At 40.5% G+C, this 17,356-nt stretch overlaps 1 protein-coding gene across 2 annotated transcripts; it reads right to left on the bottom strand.

Moving 5' to 3' along the window:
- Positions 1–206: 206 nt before the first annotated feature.
- urb1 (URB1 ribosome biogenesis homolog) lies at positions 207–14,387 on the bottom strand. Of its 2 annotated transcripts, none has more exons than XM_042414643.1 (39): positions 14,138–14,387; positions 13,864–14,003; positions 13,529–13,680; positions 13,303–13,432; positions 13,113–13,209; positions 12,952–13,037; positions 12,751–12,876; positions 12,518–12,648; positions 12,237–12,432; positions 11,991–12,128; positions 11,705–11,878; positions 11,476–11,608; positions 11,246–11,371; positions 11,049–11,161; positions 10,817–10,936; positions 10,452–10,568; positions 10,193–10,331; positions 9,950–10,108; positions 9,535–9,734; positions 9,215–9,433; positions 8,946–9,131; positions 7,977–8,814; positions 7,647–7,851; positions 7,382–7,568; positions 7,245–7,303; positions 6,954–7,141; positions 6,741–6,851; positions 6,593–6,656; positions 6,340–6,508; positions 6,125–6,227; positions 5,871–6,031; positions 5,653–5,764; positions 5,289–5,395; positions 4,923–5,066; positions 4,625–4,734; positions 4,322–4,528; positions 3,525–3,766; positions 2,132–2,710; positions 207–599 (listed from the first exon to the last, which is right to left on the bottom strand). In XM_042414643.1, the coding sequence occupies exons 1-39, from the start codon at positions 14,262–14,264 to the stop codon at positions 409–411; spliced, it is 6,786 nt and encodes a 2,261-aa protein (XP_042270577.1). In that variant the 5' UTR covers positions 14,265–14,387; the 3' UTR covers positions 207–408. The 2 variants fall into 2 exon arrangements, with proteins under 2 accessions (XP_042270577.1, XP_042270578.1); XM_042414644.1 differs by having other exon boundaries at positions 11,246–11,368.
- Positions 14,388–17,356: the final 2,969 nt, after the last annotated feature.

Genomic DNA, 17,356 nt, shown 5'->3' with positions numbered 1-17,356 from the left:
GAAAATCTATAAAGTGCAAGTCTGCCTTTACTATGAAACAGAGTGTTATGTAACCATTATCTTGTGCTTTTACCAACAGTGTGTGTACATGTGGACCTTGGCCTCAATAATAAGGGGACAAGGATAGAACTCAGGTACATTATTGGCTTCATTGATATGGCAGTTTTACTGCTTTTAATCCAATTTCTTGAATTTAGACAACACCTTTTGTTCCCTAAAACTCACAAAAATTACACACACTTAATAACAGATTTGTAAATCAACATTTTATAACGGTTTTACAAATGTTTACAAAATATCTTCAGCAGTTTTACAAGAAACAAACATGGCAGCGAAATGAAAGAATACAAGCTTTCTTGTATGGAAGTCTATTTAAAAGAACACAGCAGTGTTCGGATGTCATATTTATTAACTCTTCATGGTGATGATGTCGTTACAGATGGCTCTGACGGCTGTTTCGGTCGGTGATGATTTGGATCCTCTCTGTCTCTTACACTTGGCTCTGGTCACCAAACTGACATGAAATAGGAAGAGTTCTGCTGATTTGGCTCCGCTCCACAACTCATGGATGTACAACGACAACAGAAACAGTCCAGCTTCTGGAAAGGAGAAAACAAGAGGTTTCATTTATTCACACATTTACAACTAATTACAAATGAGCCATTTAGAGAAGTGTGCATTTTTTTGTTGAAGGACACTCCCGTTGAAAATATCGGTCGACAAATGATTTAATCCGTATTGGATTGATATTTGGTTATAAAATGTATTTTTAAAGCTGGCTGTGATGTAACCTCTGATTTAGCTTCCCAAATGACAGAAAAATATGTCTACTCATGGTTTTTTGTGTTTTTTTTACAGTTTTAGTTAGTATGCACTGTACTGCATGTGTTAAAGGGTTTTGATAAATCAAGATGAACGTTAATCTATCTTCACCAAGTGGACATATCTGAATGTCACAAGTACATATCAAAGTCATGTATTTCCTTCTTGCCTGAGGGCAGGTTTAGAGTCTGTATGGCCTTTTGACTGATGCTTAATATTCCAAATATGGCATATATACAGTATATATATTTATCTTCTAGTAATGTAAAAATGCAAATACACTGACTGTATTGTTTTACAGGAGCATGACCTCAGTAACACTGATGTGAACTACAATAAATGTGGCGAAACCTAACAACGTCTTTATTCACCTTCACAGTACACTGCTGAACTGACCAAAGTAAATGTTTAATGTTATTTTAATAAACAGATGAAAAAGTTTACCTGCAGCTAAAATGAAGCTTCAGCAGTCTGAGTTGGACGAACCCAGTGGAAATCTTCTACAGTTACAGTATTTTTGGTACAAAATTCCCTCTTTGTGTTTCTATCCCTCTGCAAGCAAACACTGTCTGCTGAAGCACAAAGAGGGAATTTAACACTCAGGGTACTGTAACTTTTGGAAAGTTCCCCCCCTTGATTTGATTAATACAGACTGCTAAAGCCTCATTTGAACTTCAGGTAACTTTAGAAATGAACTTTTACACCGACTGTAGATTTTGTCCCCCATCACTTACATTGGAAGCTCGTTAAGATCTTTTAATGGCCGGTATGAACAGGAGAAGTGATGCAAAAACTGTTTCAATGTTCATATGGGCACCTGACTGTTGTTTTTAAGACAGACTTGAACCTATCCTTTATTAAATGTATGCAATGTTTACCACCAGCCTAGAGGGATGGAGTTGAAAAGTGAGTTTTTAAGTACAGTGTTGTTAATGATATGGTAATTTTTGAAGTATTATAGGGCTACAACTGTAATTAATCGTTTAGTTAATATAAATCATCAGAAAACTGTGAGAAATATCCATTGCACTATCCTAAAACACAAGGTGACTTCATCAAATGTCTTGTTTTGTCTAACAAACAGTCCAAATCTAATTCACATTACGTAAGACCAAAAAAGCAGCAGCAAATTCTCACATTTGAGAACCTAGAACTCTCGAATGTTTGGTGGTTTTGCTTGAAAAAACATCTTAAACGATTAATCAAATCAATTATCAAAATAGTTGCCATCTGTCATCTGTCACGCAATGTGCTTTCTTGTTACTAGGAGACACAAACAGTATCTGTCAATAAGGTGGCAGGGTCTTACCATATTTAGACTGATCATGTGTGACTTGTGGCAGGCAAGCAGAGACGACTGTCTGATGTATGTCTGGAAGTTGGCCTTGGCTCTCTAGTAATTGCATCATAATGTTGGTAAACAGCTGGAAGGTTTCTACTCTTGCTGAAATGGTGGAGTAACACTGATCTTCAAAGGCCTGGTGGTAGAGTCGCAGCAGGTCTGCTTTCAGGCCGGGATCCAGTAACGCAACATTCACAATTTCTCTGTGTTTTACCACAGCCTTTTCGACCCAGCGCAAGAAGTTTTTTGTTCTTTCCTCATCATACGAATCCTCTACCAAGCACCTCAGGGACCATTTGGTGAGCAGGTGCGCAGTATCACCAGCCAACCGACTGGAATCCGCTTCGTCTCTTGGCTGAGCTGGCTGGGGTTCAGTGAGGGGAAACGCAGGCTCCCAGTGGACGAAGATGCTGCTGAGGTAAAATTTACACTCTGTCAGGAGACTCTCTTCTTGTTTCTCCGTCTCAGTGTCCTCTGCCAGGTTCTCCTTTCTTACGCGGGCCTGGGAAAAGGGGCCTTTACCTCGGGCCTTATCCTTCCCCGTCCCTGAGGAGCGAGATGAACAAAACTATGTTTATCCCATTAAAAATAAAAGGAATGATTTAGATTCTGTGAAAAAGAACAAAGCTCTAAATTCTCCACTGTTTTTAAAGGCAAAACTATGACAGAGTCCAGCGTGTAATGTGGTTACACGCAACAATGTGATACTTTATAAGCCTTGTGAAGAGTTTTCTATTCATTTCCCTGCAGAGAGGAGAAGACGGGGTCAGCACGAGAGCAGCAATCCCGGAGGACTTATTGACTGGAGCTGGTACTGTTGATGTGGTACATGACTGTAGGTTATGAAACCCTAATACTGAATATTAATCAGAATTTCTGGGAATGTATGTTTTTAGGCTCGGTGTTTTTTTTTTAACTTTCAAATGCTGAGATGCCTCATAGCATCAACAAAGCAGAATTAAACAGCCTGGAATTAATTGCAACAAAGGCTGTTTGGCCACAAACCAGTCAAATTAAACCAAAAATGATATATTAGAAACATTGTTTTCCATTCTCTGGTATGTACAATCTTTTGTTAGTAATTATGTCATTATCAAAGCCATGCAAAATCTGTTTGAGCAAACATCAGGAACATAAATAAACATGTCCATGTTGGTCAATTTCAACTTGTGATAGCCATTTCTATTTTTGATGATGCCTTTTGTTTAAGTTTGGAGTTTTTGTGCTCTTTGGTTTTTATCAAAAGGCTTCAGTCAACCTTTTATGACCCACCACTGCAGCAGTGTTAATAATATTCATGAACTCCTTTTGTATTAGCTGTTTCCATTATTTTGTTGAAAGTACATTTAACAGAACTTACCCAGTAATTCCTTCACTTTGTGCTTTTCAGACAAGGCTTGTATCTGGGTAAGGAGAGCTGCGTTGTGGGACAGTGAGGCCCAGCAGCGGAGCAGAGTGAGGGCTTCGGTACAGGAGAGAGGCTGTGGGTGGAGTGTGAGCCAGTCAGCCTGTTTGTTTACACTGAGAGCTGTCCCACGATGCTTCAGTACAGAGCAAAGAGTGTGCAGAAACCGGTTGAGCTGAGCGGCCTTCACAACTGACCTGACGGGAACAGATCAAACAAACATTGACATCCTTGACCAAAGGACGGTTAGCATTTATTATGTGTGGTGTTGGCTGACATCTCAACTTTTGTCAGCGGTTCACCTTTCGACTATAAGTTCTGGGTCAAACACCTGAACAATCATTTGAAACACAAGTTAAAAGAGCATTTAACATTGTGCTCCCACAACATTGTCGAATGACCGCAATCTATGCAGCGGAGCCAGGACATTACTGGCTACTGGCAGCACTCAAGACATTCAGGTGTGTTATGCTTGTAGCAGCTTGTGGGCTACAGATGTCTGGAGCCCTCGTTTCTTTCTACCTCCACAACCACAGATTTTTTTCATTTTTAAAGCTTGTAGACTTCAGCCCCAACTGACACTGTCTCAAATGGCATCTGATTTTGTGTAACTCCCTCTGGAGCCACAAAAGGTTTTACATAACTTTTTCCACATATGCAGCAGTACTAACCAAAACAAGACTTTAACGTTACAAAATCGGAAAAGTTCTGCATTATATCTTCACTGTGATGAATGTATCTAGACCCTTTACCTGAGGTGTCTACTGATAGCTGATGCCACACACAGGAATTCACTGATGAGTGGCAGTGGCAGACACTTCACTGAGCTCTGAGATTTCTCCTCTGTAGATGAGGAGGTTTTGGTTCCATCTATGTTCTTCTCCTTCTGCCCGAGGTTAGTAAACCACAGCGTATGGAGCAGATCTATGATGGCACTTAGCAGATGCTGGTCTAGATTCCTGAGGAGGACAGTAAGTACAGACTTCAGTAGGAGAATATGAATGAACACACTATTGTAGTAATATGAATTAAATGGACCTTACTCTAATGCTCACCTTTTTTCAACCACCTGTATTATCCAGGTTAGAAGCCCACAGCTCTTGGTGAGGTTGTACGCTGCTTTGGTCACACGGGCGGCCTGACACAACACCCTGATGATCTGTGCCTAGTGGAGATGCATGTGAAATTATATACGTTAGACATAATGTATATGACGAATTATATAAATTAGACATAACTTATTTTCTTCTGGTTTGTTTTGTTAAATTCCTTTCTTCACAGAGTCAGTCTCTGTAATCTCTCTTGACTTTACTGCTAATGTGTTGCATCACTTCGATTCCCCCCAGTGTGTACCTGTGAGTGGTCATCACACAGAGGGCTGCTGCTGAAGCCTAAAAGGCTCTGAAAGATGCCTTGTTGGTTGCATAATTCATAGCAGTGTCCATCGCTTAGCCCTTCCTCCAACACATTCAGGATCCACTCACGTTCCATCTTGTGCTGCAGAACAAAGATAATGTCAGTCTTAAAAAAAAAAAAAACTGAGCTGAGCAACACATACAGATGAAGGTTGAATCTTATTGACACAAGCAGAGTTTGTTTGTACAGTCATTTATTTGTCCAGGGTAAAAGTCACCAATCATGATAACTTGCAGAACAGGAAAACAGAAAGATGGGGTGTTTTTTTTTGGTTTTTTTTAATGGTTTCCCTCAGCACTTTACCTCCAAGTCAAAGCCATAAAAGAGCTTGAAGAACTCGGGAACTCTTCTGAAGTCCAAACTCTGATGGGACAGCAGAAACCTGTTTAACACCACATACATGTGGTCCTCTGGGAAATAAGGAAGAACAAGGGAAAAGGTCAAAGATCCAGAGGGCAAAGTTGACTACTTCAGCAGTCAAGAGCATAATATACTGTATATAGAGATGCAACAAATACATACAAAAAGTTTAAAATGTCAACATCTACATCCTTATTAATCTGGACTAATTTTAAACAAGCCTTAAACAAATATCCTTATGCAAACACCACTGGCAAAATCACACTGGTCAGGGTCTAACTTCAGGGAGGTTTTCAGAGTTACACACCAGGTTTGAGCATCTGCTGAGCCACTTTGGTGATATAAGTGGTCAAAACAAATGGGAGTCTTTGATTCTGCTGTCGAATCCCATTCTTCATTGTGTCCATCAAGTACTGCAGCTGTTTGTAAAAAAAACAAGCGCATCAAACAAGCTCAGTGTTTTTGGAGGGGATTTCCACACAGATAGTAGTTAAATACTCACAGACCACCTCCCAGACACTTTACCTGTTTCTTCTCTCTGAATCGAGCACCCTCCAGGTGTTGGTAGAAGCAGCTCAGTACGTGGTACGCTGCCGCTCTCACCTTTGGGTCATAGCTACTTAGAGCCATTACAGTTACTCCGAAGGCATGGATGGATACGAACTTGAGGCAGTCAATCACACACTCTGTCACAGAGAGGACAAAAAAATGCAACAGATATGAGCACTGATGATCTAAACGGATTTGGAGGAATGACAACAGCAATGAAATATGCTCACCTGGTCCCAGGATGTTGCTGAACAGAGGTAAAAGGAAACAGGGATCATATAAAGTCCCATGGTCCTTCACTTCATTTTTATTGTATAGCAGCTCCTTCTCATCCTAGGAGAGAGTGAAATTTGAATATCCACAGGTCAAACAGTTCAGATATCTCATATTCTATGCATAAAACTGGATTTATCTTATAAATAGTAACATGCATTAAAATGCCAACCTGCGGGATGATTCTGCGTTGTTGGGGAAAGTGTGCGATAGTTTGGAGCATTCGGTCAGTATTCAGCAGGGCCAGCAGGTCGTCTGAGCTCGCCTGCTTCCACAGAGAAGCTCCCAGGCTTTTCCTGGTCTTGTGGTGCTCCACAGCTGCTGGGCCCCACAAGATGGATCTGCAGTTGAAAGCCCACATTGAGTGTTTGCAACAGACAGGTGCATTTGTTGGATACACAACATAGAAAATGAATGTAACTTACTGAAATTTCAGAAGACTGACGTTGTTTCTTTCATACTCCTGAAGAAGTAGTAATAGTTTCTGATCTGTAAAACAAAACAAGATGTAAGAGAAAAAAAGGACAACAAACACATAAAAAACATAAAAAATACTTAGATTTACTGTTTTACCTGAAGTACTAAGCGTAGCTCCATATGCTCCCAAAAGAACTACAAAGTGATTGATGTTGCAGACTGTTGGACATTTCTTAACCAGGCAGAGAAGGAGGGACACTAACGCTTCTGAAATTACAACAAAATAAGTGTGTTTGTGTCTAATATTAATATGAACAATTGAGGAATAAGGCTTTCTTTTTTGTCAGTTCCATACGATTCCCTGTGTACCTTTAGCTTTACACCTGTCAGGCTCGTCATCAGAGTCCAACATGGTGGGCAGGAACAATGAATGGCTGCTTGCCATCATATGAAGGGTGGATAAAGGTATCAGATCCTTCTGGATTTCGCTGTCACCGTGCATCACTTCCAACAGGTTTTTCAAGGTGATCAGGAAGTGGTGATCTCTGTACCTATATCTATAGTAGAAGATCATCATTTCAGGTCATTTATTTAAAAAGAAATCTAATGTGACACTCTTGATGATGCATTTAGCAGAAAGAACTCAGACAAACATCTTACTTCAGTCCGTTCTTCACAAAACTGTTCCATTCAGATGCGGTGATGTCATCAGATGATGTCTGCGCAATAAAGATAAATTATGAAATGAACGAAGCAAAAACAAAAATATGCTGTATGTGTGAAGAAAATGGACCTACTAGGAGTCTCTGGAGTCTTTCCAGGATGTTCTGCTCCTGTGCTGATGGGGAAGTAGCTTGATCTTTGGTGTGACTGTAAGTAGCGATAAGACACTTGAGGGCAGCAGTGGTGACAGATCTCCTCCAGGTTTCCTGCTCTTCTGGGCAATCAGCCAACTTCTCAGTGATGACATCTACTAGTTGCCATCTGGAAGAGAAAACAATTTATTTAGCCAATCATCCCTGACACCGATAATTTACTTTTAGTATTTGAGTTAAATATGACCTTTCAAAACTGTCCACTTTTTGAAGAGCGTCGGGAAGATCATTGATCAAATCCCTGATGTCCTTGATGTTTGCAGAGAGTTTGATCAGACTGGCTAGTATTTCAACAGACTGAGCTCCAGAGTCTTCTGCCAGGTTTCCGAGAACCAGCTGGATCAATTTGGCCAGCAGCCCTTGCTTCAAGGCCTTTAAAATGTCTTTTTGCACTACAAAAACACAACAATTGAACATTTTTTAATAGAAGTGGTAATGAGAGAAAACAACAACAACATGATTCATGTCGCTGCTGCCACATGCTTCTAGACAATAGAGAACTTGTTTTATTACAAACCATCTTTGGGCCTGGCAGGATCCTCTCTACTTGCCACATGTAGGTATGTGTTGATCAGTGGAAGAAAGGTTTCTGCCTGGTCTGAGAGCTTCTCCATGTTTGCTGGTTCTTGACACCACACCTCAAAGCGGAGTCGGTGTGTGGAACAGTTCTGCAGCAGCACAGAACTGATGGCCTGAGTGTCTGGGAGAGGATGCTGGAGACAATGCAGCAGCACATCAGTGTGAATGAGCTTGGCACTGCCTGGCTCACTGGACAGAGTCTGGAGCAGGAAGGCTTCCAGCACAGGGCTGGAGCAGGACAGCAGCAGGGTGCCCAGGCCATGGAGGTGTGCCTGTGACAGAGAGATGCCGTGGTCTTGGGACGAGTCAGCTTTAGACTCTGTGAGAATTTGCAGCGCTGCGTGACCGTAGACACTGAGCTCAGCTTTCGTGCCCTCACTGCCAGGAGAAATGAGGCTCTCCTTGGGGAGGAGTAGCAACTTGGAGACCACCTCTCTCAAATTAGAGGACTCCATGAAGCTGTGCAGAGACAGCAGGGCCTGGAAAGGTCTGGACTGTTTCTTTGCGGCCTGGGAACTCTTCTCCATCAGTTCCTTAAGCACAGCTTTTTCAACCGCTCCCATGTAGGTAGAGAGAAGCTCTAAGTGACCCAGATCACGGAGAGTAGGGGCACTGGTCTTTAGCAGGGCCAGAATGTCATCACCCAACTGAGCACAAAGATGCTTTAGTCTGACAGGGTTCAGCGTGTGGGGAGGCAAAGCGGCCAGCTCAAGAGCCAGATACCACTGTTCCAAACATGGATGCTTGAAGATGGAGCCAAGTGCAGAAATAAGGACCTAAACAGAGAGGGTGTCATATTAGCATCAGTAGTTCTAAAATAGTAGAATTAAACTTGATATCATTGGTCATAACGAAAAAAAAACCTCCATCAAATAAAAGTCATTGTAAAAGCTGAACTTTTTGTAACCTGATCTTTGCTGGCCTCCACTGTGGATGACTGGTTGATTTCCAGGAAGAGGTCTGATCCTTCTTGGGAGTTCTCTGCTGCTGGCTCAGAGTCTGTGGTTACCTGGAAGCCTATTAGCTTGGTTACCAAATCTTGGAGTATTCCCATCAAGGTCTTCAAAAGGGCAGTTCCTGTGTCTTTGGAGAACTGTGTAGAAAAAGAATATGATGTTGTAGATATGTGAGACTTAGTGATTCTTACGGAGTAGTGAGTTTGTTTAGTGTTCTTACTGTGCCGAAGTTTTCCAGTGTTGATTTGATGTAGAGTAAGATCTGTTTGACTGCTAGTGGAAATTCTGCTATCGACATGGAAGCTAGAGTTTCCTCCACATTCTTCCTGAAGCTGTCGTCAAGCGAACTGCTCAGTCCTTTGCTATATGCATCTTTCATCAGTGCAGTGAAGGAAGTAGGGGCTAGCAATTCCTTTGACTGGCATTCAGATGACTTGAACTGAAAAAAAAAAAGAAGAGATGTTATTTTATATGAAATAAACAAAAATGAGTGCATCACTATTTCAGTTAAACTGTGTCATAGAGCCACCGAAAACTGACCAGTTCCTCCCGGCTCTGCTGTGGGACCCATTTGGAATAATATTGATGAAGGTGTACAATGGAGGGATGAGGAGAAACAGACTGTTCGGAGGACAGAAGCTCTTTATCATACTGCAGCAGAGCCAGACAGAGGGGGAGAGGCTCTCTCTGACAGTGCAGCACATCTGAAAGCACTGCATGCAAGTATTCATACACGACCCCTGAGGGAAGAAAGACAGATTAACCTTACAACATACCACACAATCAGTTCTGATGTATCTATTTATAAAAAGATCCATGGAGAGAGATCCATGGAGAGAGGACAACAAAGGTTGCTAAGGAGGCAAACTGGAAAGAGAAACCACTTTTTAAGAACAAAGAACAGGCTTTATTCACAGCACTGCATTTGTTCCATGTGAGGTAAGATGTGCTTTACCCTTGTCTGCTGGAAGTTTGTTTCGGGCCTCCAGAGCAGCAGGTACCACCACACTGAAGGGAAAGGTCTGAATGATGAGGTCTTCACTCAGAGATGGCCCGAACTCCTCCATCTCACCTTCATTACCCTCCATAATGACATCCAGCATGTCTAGGACATCTAGAAGACATTGTCCCATTAGAAAAGAAGTGTAACACAACGACTGTAAGAAATCAACTTTAATTTCCATCTTTAAATGCTCACCATCTATGTGTGAGACAGGAATACTGGCAGCATCTCCCTCCTGGCTACTCAGGTTAGCTTGCAGATAAGCTGCTTCCTGGACCAGACTGGCAACCTTATCTGTGTATGTGTAGGAATTACACACCAATTTCACCAACACCTAGAGTGAAAGACCAAAGAACTTGTCATCAATTTTAACTACTGGGGCATGATTCAAATTTTGTCATAAGAAATACAGTATAACAGTAATTTAATCAATATGCTACGTCGATGGGCTCACCCTCTCCAAGAACTGGATGACAGTCTCCTGTTGGTTTGGCTCTACTCGGGCCAGCTGGTCAAGCCAGAGCTCAAGTTCAGTCCAGGTGTACTCAAACACACCACTGTCTTTAAGCACCTGAAGAAAACACAAAATAGTTGGTAATTTCTTTGAGCGTTCCCACGGTACTTTTGGTAATGTGCAGCGAATGAACTGCCTCCTGATGTAGTTGAAGTACTGTTAAAGTCATAAATCCTTTAGAAATGGAGCTGTGTCCACAGATGTTATGATAAATGTAAATTCCACCAAGCTATCTTGGATTGTTTGCAGGCTGAAAAGAAATGCACACTGAGAGAGAGAGTAAGAGAAAATGAAATGTCCGTTACTTTTAGAACCAGCATCCGTGTGGAGGTTTTCAGGTGGCTGCTGCTGCTGCTGACAAACATCTTGAGAAGCAGGTAAAGTACCGACTTCTCTCCTGATGATGATTCAGTATCTGCAACATCCTGAGAAAGAAAAGCACGACAATAGAAAACTATGAAAACAATGCCAACAACAAAAGACCCTCAAAGCATTGAAAATAACAGTAAAAACATAGAAACTAAGTAACTTCTTCACCTGTATGCGGAACCAGGAGAACTTGCTTGCAGGCAGATCTAAGGCCAACTGTAGAATCTGGTACTGCAAAACTGGAGGAACTTCTTCCCTCATTCCTTTCTCCGACACAATCCCTTGAGAGGTTAAAGAAAATGAACTCTGAAGCACCAAACTCAAAATGTACAACTTATATATCAACTGATTAAAAAGAACTTTACCTTTGAAGAGCTTGCTGAAGTCAAATTTGCACTGGCTAACCAGATGTGGCACTACTTTCTGGTAAAGACATATGACCTGGAGAATCAGAGCCTTCAGCAGGATGACCTCAGCTGTCTCAGCAACTGCTGAACATAAAATACGTGAGTCAGTCAATTAATATTTACTGGTTGTCTCCTTTGTTTTACAGGGCTAATAAGAATAAATACACATGTATGGTAACCATTATTACCAGGGTCTTCATTTTTAGCATCCGTCTGTTCAGCACTCCCTTCATTTTTGGTTGTTTTTCCTTCACCCTCTGTCTTTTCCTTCTTGGTTAGTGACTGCCACTTTGCAACGATGCTCGTCATATCAGGCAAAATCTGGTCCAGAGCACAAAAAGAGGAGACTTGAGTTGTGGAAATCCAAAGTGAAAATTGAATTTGTTGGTATTAAGACAGCAGCATTCCTGAACTTACCTTGCTTAGTGTCTCTCTGTACTGCTGCACCAAGTCCTCCATCATGTCAAGAGTGTATACATCTGAGTTGTGCCACTCAGATTTATCCAAAAGGTACTCCATATTCTTATTGGCTTTTTTCAAGATGAAATTCATCATGGACAGAGTTGTGAGCTGCACTGCTGTGTTGGCAAGCTGTCAGACACAAGAGAAGACATTCTGAAAAGCCAAGTACTGTACATGCTCAGTGTTTATTGATTCTGCAGCTACCGCACAAATAATTATTTTATGAGGCTCAGTCACTTACACTGAGGCCTTGTGTGAAGAAAGTCTTGTTACAGACCGGAGGAAGAGATATCACCATAATCATGGAGAGCAGGCGAGGGAGAGGGACGACCTCACAAGCTTGAAACACTGTGGAAATCTCTGGCTGGGCCTCATAGATCTGATATAAAAATGTGAAGAGGACCATTATTTTCCTTTAAAAATAGACAAACAAGATAGAAGCTAACAATGATGTCTCAAGATAAACAACTATACCAGCAATCATTACCTTTTTAAGCAGCTTGACATTGTCCTGCCAAGCACTTTTGAGGCGGGGGGTGTATGAATACTGGGTCTCCTTGAAGTATCTGGACAGAATGTCAGGACTTGCTTTCAGCACGTTCACCACCAACTCCGCCACCAGTTCATCTTCTGTTGCTTGTTTCAGCCCCACCAGGAACTGAAGCAAGACAATGTTGCCAGCTCTGTCAAAGAAGTAATATCCTACAATCAGTATGAGGGGTTTCCTGAGAAGTGCAAAGTAAACTTGATATCCTACAGATTACTTACCTGCCGGCTGTGCCCAAGCTGACATCATGAAAGCTGATACCATGCTTACGAGAGCAACACAGGTCAAGAAGGAAACTGTGAACAAGCTCCCGTACAACTGGTATCCCAGCATGCTCCGAGTCCTCCGCCGTCTTACGAAAAACAAACATAATTTAGACCCACTGGCACAAGAGCAAAGATGGGTGACAGAGCCTTTGTTTCAACAGACATAAGACATAAAAAGAATAACTTACTCCGTTATCGTTGGCGGTTGCATCCACAATCCCGTTCCATTTATACAAAGACGCTATGTTGGCTAACACAGCGGGTGTGAAAAAACGCACTTTCTGTGTTTTACTAATGGCCTTGTTTAATACAACCTGCAGCAAGACGATAAATATAATTAGAAAATCATAAAACACATGGAAAGTGTGAACAGATGAGCACACACTTACTCTGGTCTTCAGTGTGGACAAAATCAGATTAACGATGGACATCCTGTCCTCCTTCAGCCCCGTATTCAGGATCTCTGGCAGAAGCTCTGTCACAAAAGATTAATATGTCATCGACACACCCAAAATACGTTAAATTGTGTAAATCCATATCTAATTATCACCTTTGACTTCTAATATTTGTCCAACTGTGGCATTGTCTCCAGACACCAGAAAGGAAAGCACAAACTGGATGAAAGCCATGCGGACATCAGGTCTTCCCTGGAAAAGGTGTGGAGAAGAAATGTCATAATGTCTTTACAGTACTTAAAAACTCTAATACACTCGAAAAATTAAACAGGTACTTAATCTCACCTTCTTATCCTTTCTTTTTGCGAGTCCAGACAGAGCTTTATTAATGTGGATGTGACTAAAGACCTCTCTGGCAGCCTCTGGACCCTGAGACACCAGGGCTGACAGGAGACTGAGGCACTGACGGACAAACCTGCGCACAAGCGAGAACACAATGCATCAGGAAACTTTTAAATCGTGCTAATGAAGGAAATCTGAGGTCCATTTGCTGAGCTCACATTACACCAACCTGTGATTTTCTGAGTGGAAAGATCCCTGTAGAAGTTTCATGTAGCTAGAAACAGTCTTTTTCACAATGGCGTTGCCAACCATGTTGAAGTGGGACAGGTCACTGGCTGTCCTTAGTAGGATCATCTCCAGACTCTCAAAAATCAGCATCATCTGAATAAAAGGTAAGATTAGATGAGATCTTTACTTGAAAGGGGGGGGGGGGTCAGACTAAGTCATTATATCTAAAAAGGACAAACTACAACATCACAATCAGAGGAAGAGAAGACATTTAAGACAGTTACAGACAAAAATTTTACATTTTCAAGTTCTCCCAAGAAAATCAATTCAATTTACCTCGCTCTCCATTTGCTTTTCTCCTTCCAGCAATTTGAATATTTCTGCACACTCCATAGAGATTTTAATATATCCTTCAACCACATCATACAGGTCAGAGGATGGCAGCTTCTTAGCGTTTGATATGAATGTATGAAGTCCTGCAGGTGATAAGAGATCAAAATGAACCGAGGCAGGAGGGGGAAAGATAAACGACTTGATAAATTATTAATATAACTTTGTATCACTTCTGTGAGATGTGAGTGACACCACTAAACTGTACTTATACACTCACCCTTCATGGCTGTAGTGGGCTCCTTTAGCATGGCTTTAAAAACAGTCCCATTGAACTCCGAAGCTTTTTCTTTTTTGACCGGCGTGTTTGACTCCGCCGAGTCTTCACTGCGGCGCTTTTTAGCCATTTTTATCTGAATGAAAAACAGATATAAGTGACTAAGTTACTTATTTATTTTTTTACTCCCCTGCCATAAAGTGAACCCGCTGTGGTGACCCACGTTGCGGTGTAAACAGAAAGCTGTCCAATATAATTGTTATCCGGTTGGAAACATCGACTGCTGTACTTTTGTTCCGCATCTTCTGGTGATTTCTACGGGAACTTTATATTCACGCTGAATCTTTTATATCCATCCTCAATAACTAAAGCTGCACAACTGCTACATAACTGACAATTGGAGTAATAACTCTTCAATAAGGACTTGCTTCTTTTTATAATGCATATTTGGGCTTAAAGACCAATTGGAAAACTATTCTCTTGAGATATGAGAGAAAGGCAGTAGGCCTATATCCTCGTAAAATCCTAATAAAGATGCTGGTATGTGGCAGAAATGCAGGTAAATAGTTAATAATAATAAGTGGGTGCATTCAATTTATATTTAAGCCTAATTACATTTAATTTCATTTATCATTCATAATAAATCTGCTTGTTGCCCCTTTTATAAAAGTTATACAATAAAATAGTGAATTTAAAAGCTCTGTTGTTGAAAGGTGCTATGAAAAAAGTTGCCTTGCTTTAAGAATGTTATCCTGACATATTGTAGCATTAGCATTAAGTTTGATAAGCTGGCCAGCAACAGGTCAACCGCCTCCTCCTGATGGTGGCCTAAAGCAGGCAAGAGCAAAGAAAGCAAGGAAGAGGAGAAGGAGCAAAAAAAAGGCTAAAATTTAAGAAGAAAAAAGAAGAAAACAAGCAAACAAACAAGATTTGAAAGGAAGGGAAAACAAAAAAAAACACATAAAATTCTCCACTAACCGATTCAGCTGGGATCCATTCTGGCGCCTCTTTATCCCTGGAGCCCAACCAGAGATGCCCTCCAAGAGCATTATAGCTATGTTATTATTTATTTATTACACACATGTACCTAAACACATGCGTGCTACAATAAAAAAAAAAAAAATCAAAGCCAAAAATTATGCCTTTTTTATTTTTGTTTGTTTGTTTGTTTGCTCTTCCATCGTTCTTGTTGTTATTGTTGCTGCTGTTTTGCCTTTTTTTCTCTTTTTTATTTTTATTTTTGGTTTGTTTGAGTCTAGTTTTCCCTATTGTCTCCTGCTTTGTTATGTGTTTTCATACTGGTCACTTGTTTTGTACTATAAACAAACAAATAATATAAAATTTAAAATAAAAAGTCTGATAAGCTGTTATAACTGGTTTGGTCATTAATGTTTCCATGCACAGTGATATTTCAATCTCAGCTGCTCATGAAATACCAGGCTAGATATGAAAGAGGACGAGCAATATGTGCACTATGACCAACTTTACAGTGAGACCTGCACTAATTCAATAAACAACTCTAAAATAACTGTATTTTGTTCAGTTGCTGTTATTGTTTCAGAAGGCTTACGTAGTGAAGTGTAAATACTTCATGTCAGGTGATTAACATGAACATGTAGGTGCTTAAAATGATGTAGATTCTCCAGACACATTGAATTCAAGTTAAGTTATATCAGAGATATTGAATCCAGACATCACTATTTAAAAAAATGAAGCAAGAGTCTCTGGTTTCAGTGTACTTCTTTTACATTTCTGTTTTCCACATGACTTGTTTTAGTTTCACATAATACAGCATAATCATTTTGGGAGAGCAAACATTCTGCTAACACCATGTAGACATACTTGTGGTTTAGCTTTGTAGCCTATTTGAAGAGTATGTGGTTTACAACCAAAGTGCAGCAGTTTCTCAGTTATTCTTTCAACAAAGAGTTGCACGTCCTGCCCAATGTTGTTCAGTAAAGCATTTTTGTAATTACAAAATCTATTTCTGTCAAGTCAGAGCAATGTTTACATTATATTGTTACAGTCTGTTTTCAGCGCTCGAGTGATTATTTATCAGCTCATCTTGTAGTGGAAAAATCAAGCAGCTCATCTGGTGATTGCACTCAAAGCTCACTTAGAAAATCTGGCATCTTTATAAAATAGGCTGCATGATGTCAAATTAGGCTTACACACAAAGACCTCATTTCCAAATGACATCCATCTGCTTTCAGTAATCGCTGAAAAAGACGTCAGTTTATTTATTGGAATGAGTTGGCATAAGATGACAACCTTTTCTACGCACACACACACACACACACACACACACACACACACACACACACACACAAAGGAACAGCAGCATAAAATCCCAGCAGTTCATGAGAAATGTATGTTATCGAGAGGAAATTGACTGTTTTAGTTTTAATTTATCTGCATGACCACCAGGGGTCACTTTTGCTTGGTTTGAGAATTTTGAAGTATTGCGCAAACTTGGCTCTGAAAACTGATGTGCAGGTAGATTAGTACACAGCAGCTGTCCAGATTACACAAGATACTCAGTTAATCAAATGCAGTCCAGTCAGACAGGCCAGCTGTGAATCACTTCTGTAGGCAGGTGCAGCATGTTAAATGGTGTAAGAAGGTTTAATTATTTTGAGAAGTCTATGTTAATTCACTATGTTAAAATATGATTATTCATAATCTACTGTGAAGTTTGGGCTTCTGGGATTCTGCTATTGTCTGGGATGTTACTTTTTATTCTGCTGAATTGATTACATCAGGTAAGGCATCAAGGCAATTTTATTCATACAACACATTTCTTTAGAGGTATACAACACAATGTGCTTTACATTAAAGTGCCTACGGCAACTAGTGACATGAGAATAGACTAGAAGAAACTACACAGTCCATTCTACAGACACACATACAACAACACATATAATAATTCATAACCCAATGAAAAAACGAAAAGCTTCTTATTTTTTAGTTTACAACTAAAAGTCCTAAACTGGGCAAATGTGGCACTGCCTCTGATACAACACACTCTAGCTTCTATATTGAAGCTATGTAGCATAACAAAACGTAAAGATATACTTTAAGTTTATTATTTTTTTCCCCATGATGTAATTTCACAGCTCCTGCTGATTCTGTTGAACCCACTCATTCTTGAGACATAGAAAGAGATTGGAACCAATTCATTAACTCCCAAACTCCCTAATGTTGTGAAGCTTTTAATTTTAG

This window comes from Thunnus maccoyii, chromosome 6 (assembly GCF_910596095.1).
Source record: "Thunnus maccoyii chromosome 6, fThuMac1.1, whole genome shotgun sequence".
NCBI classification, from domain to species: Eukaryota; Metazoa; Chordata; class Actinopteri; order Scombriformes; family Scombridae; genus Thunnus; species Thunnus maccoyii.
The sequence above is the reverse complement of the archived record's forward strand: the minus strand, read 5'-3'. Positions and strand labels throughout refer to the sequence as shown.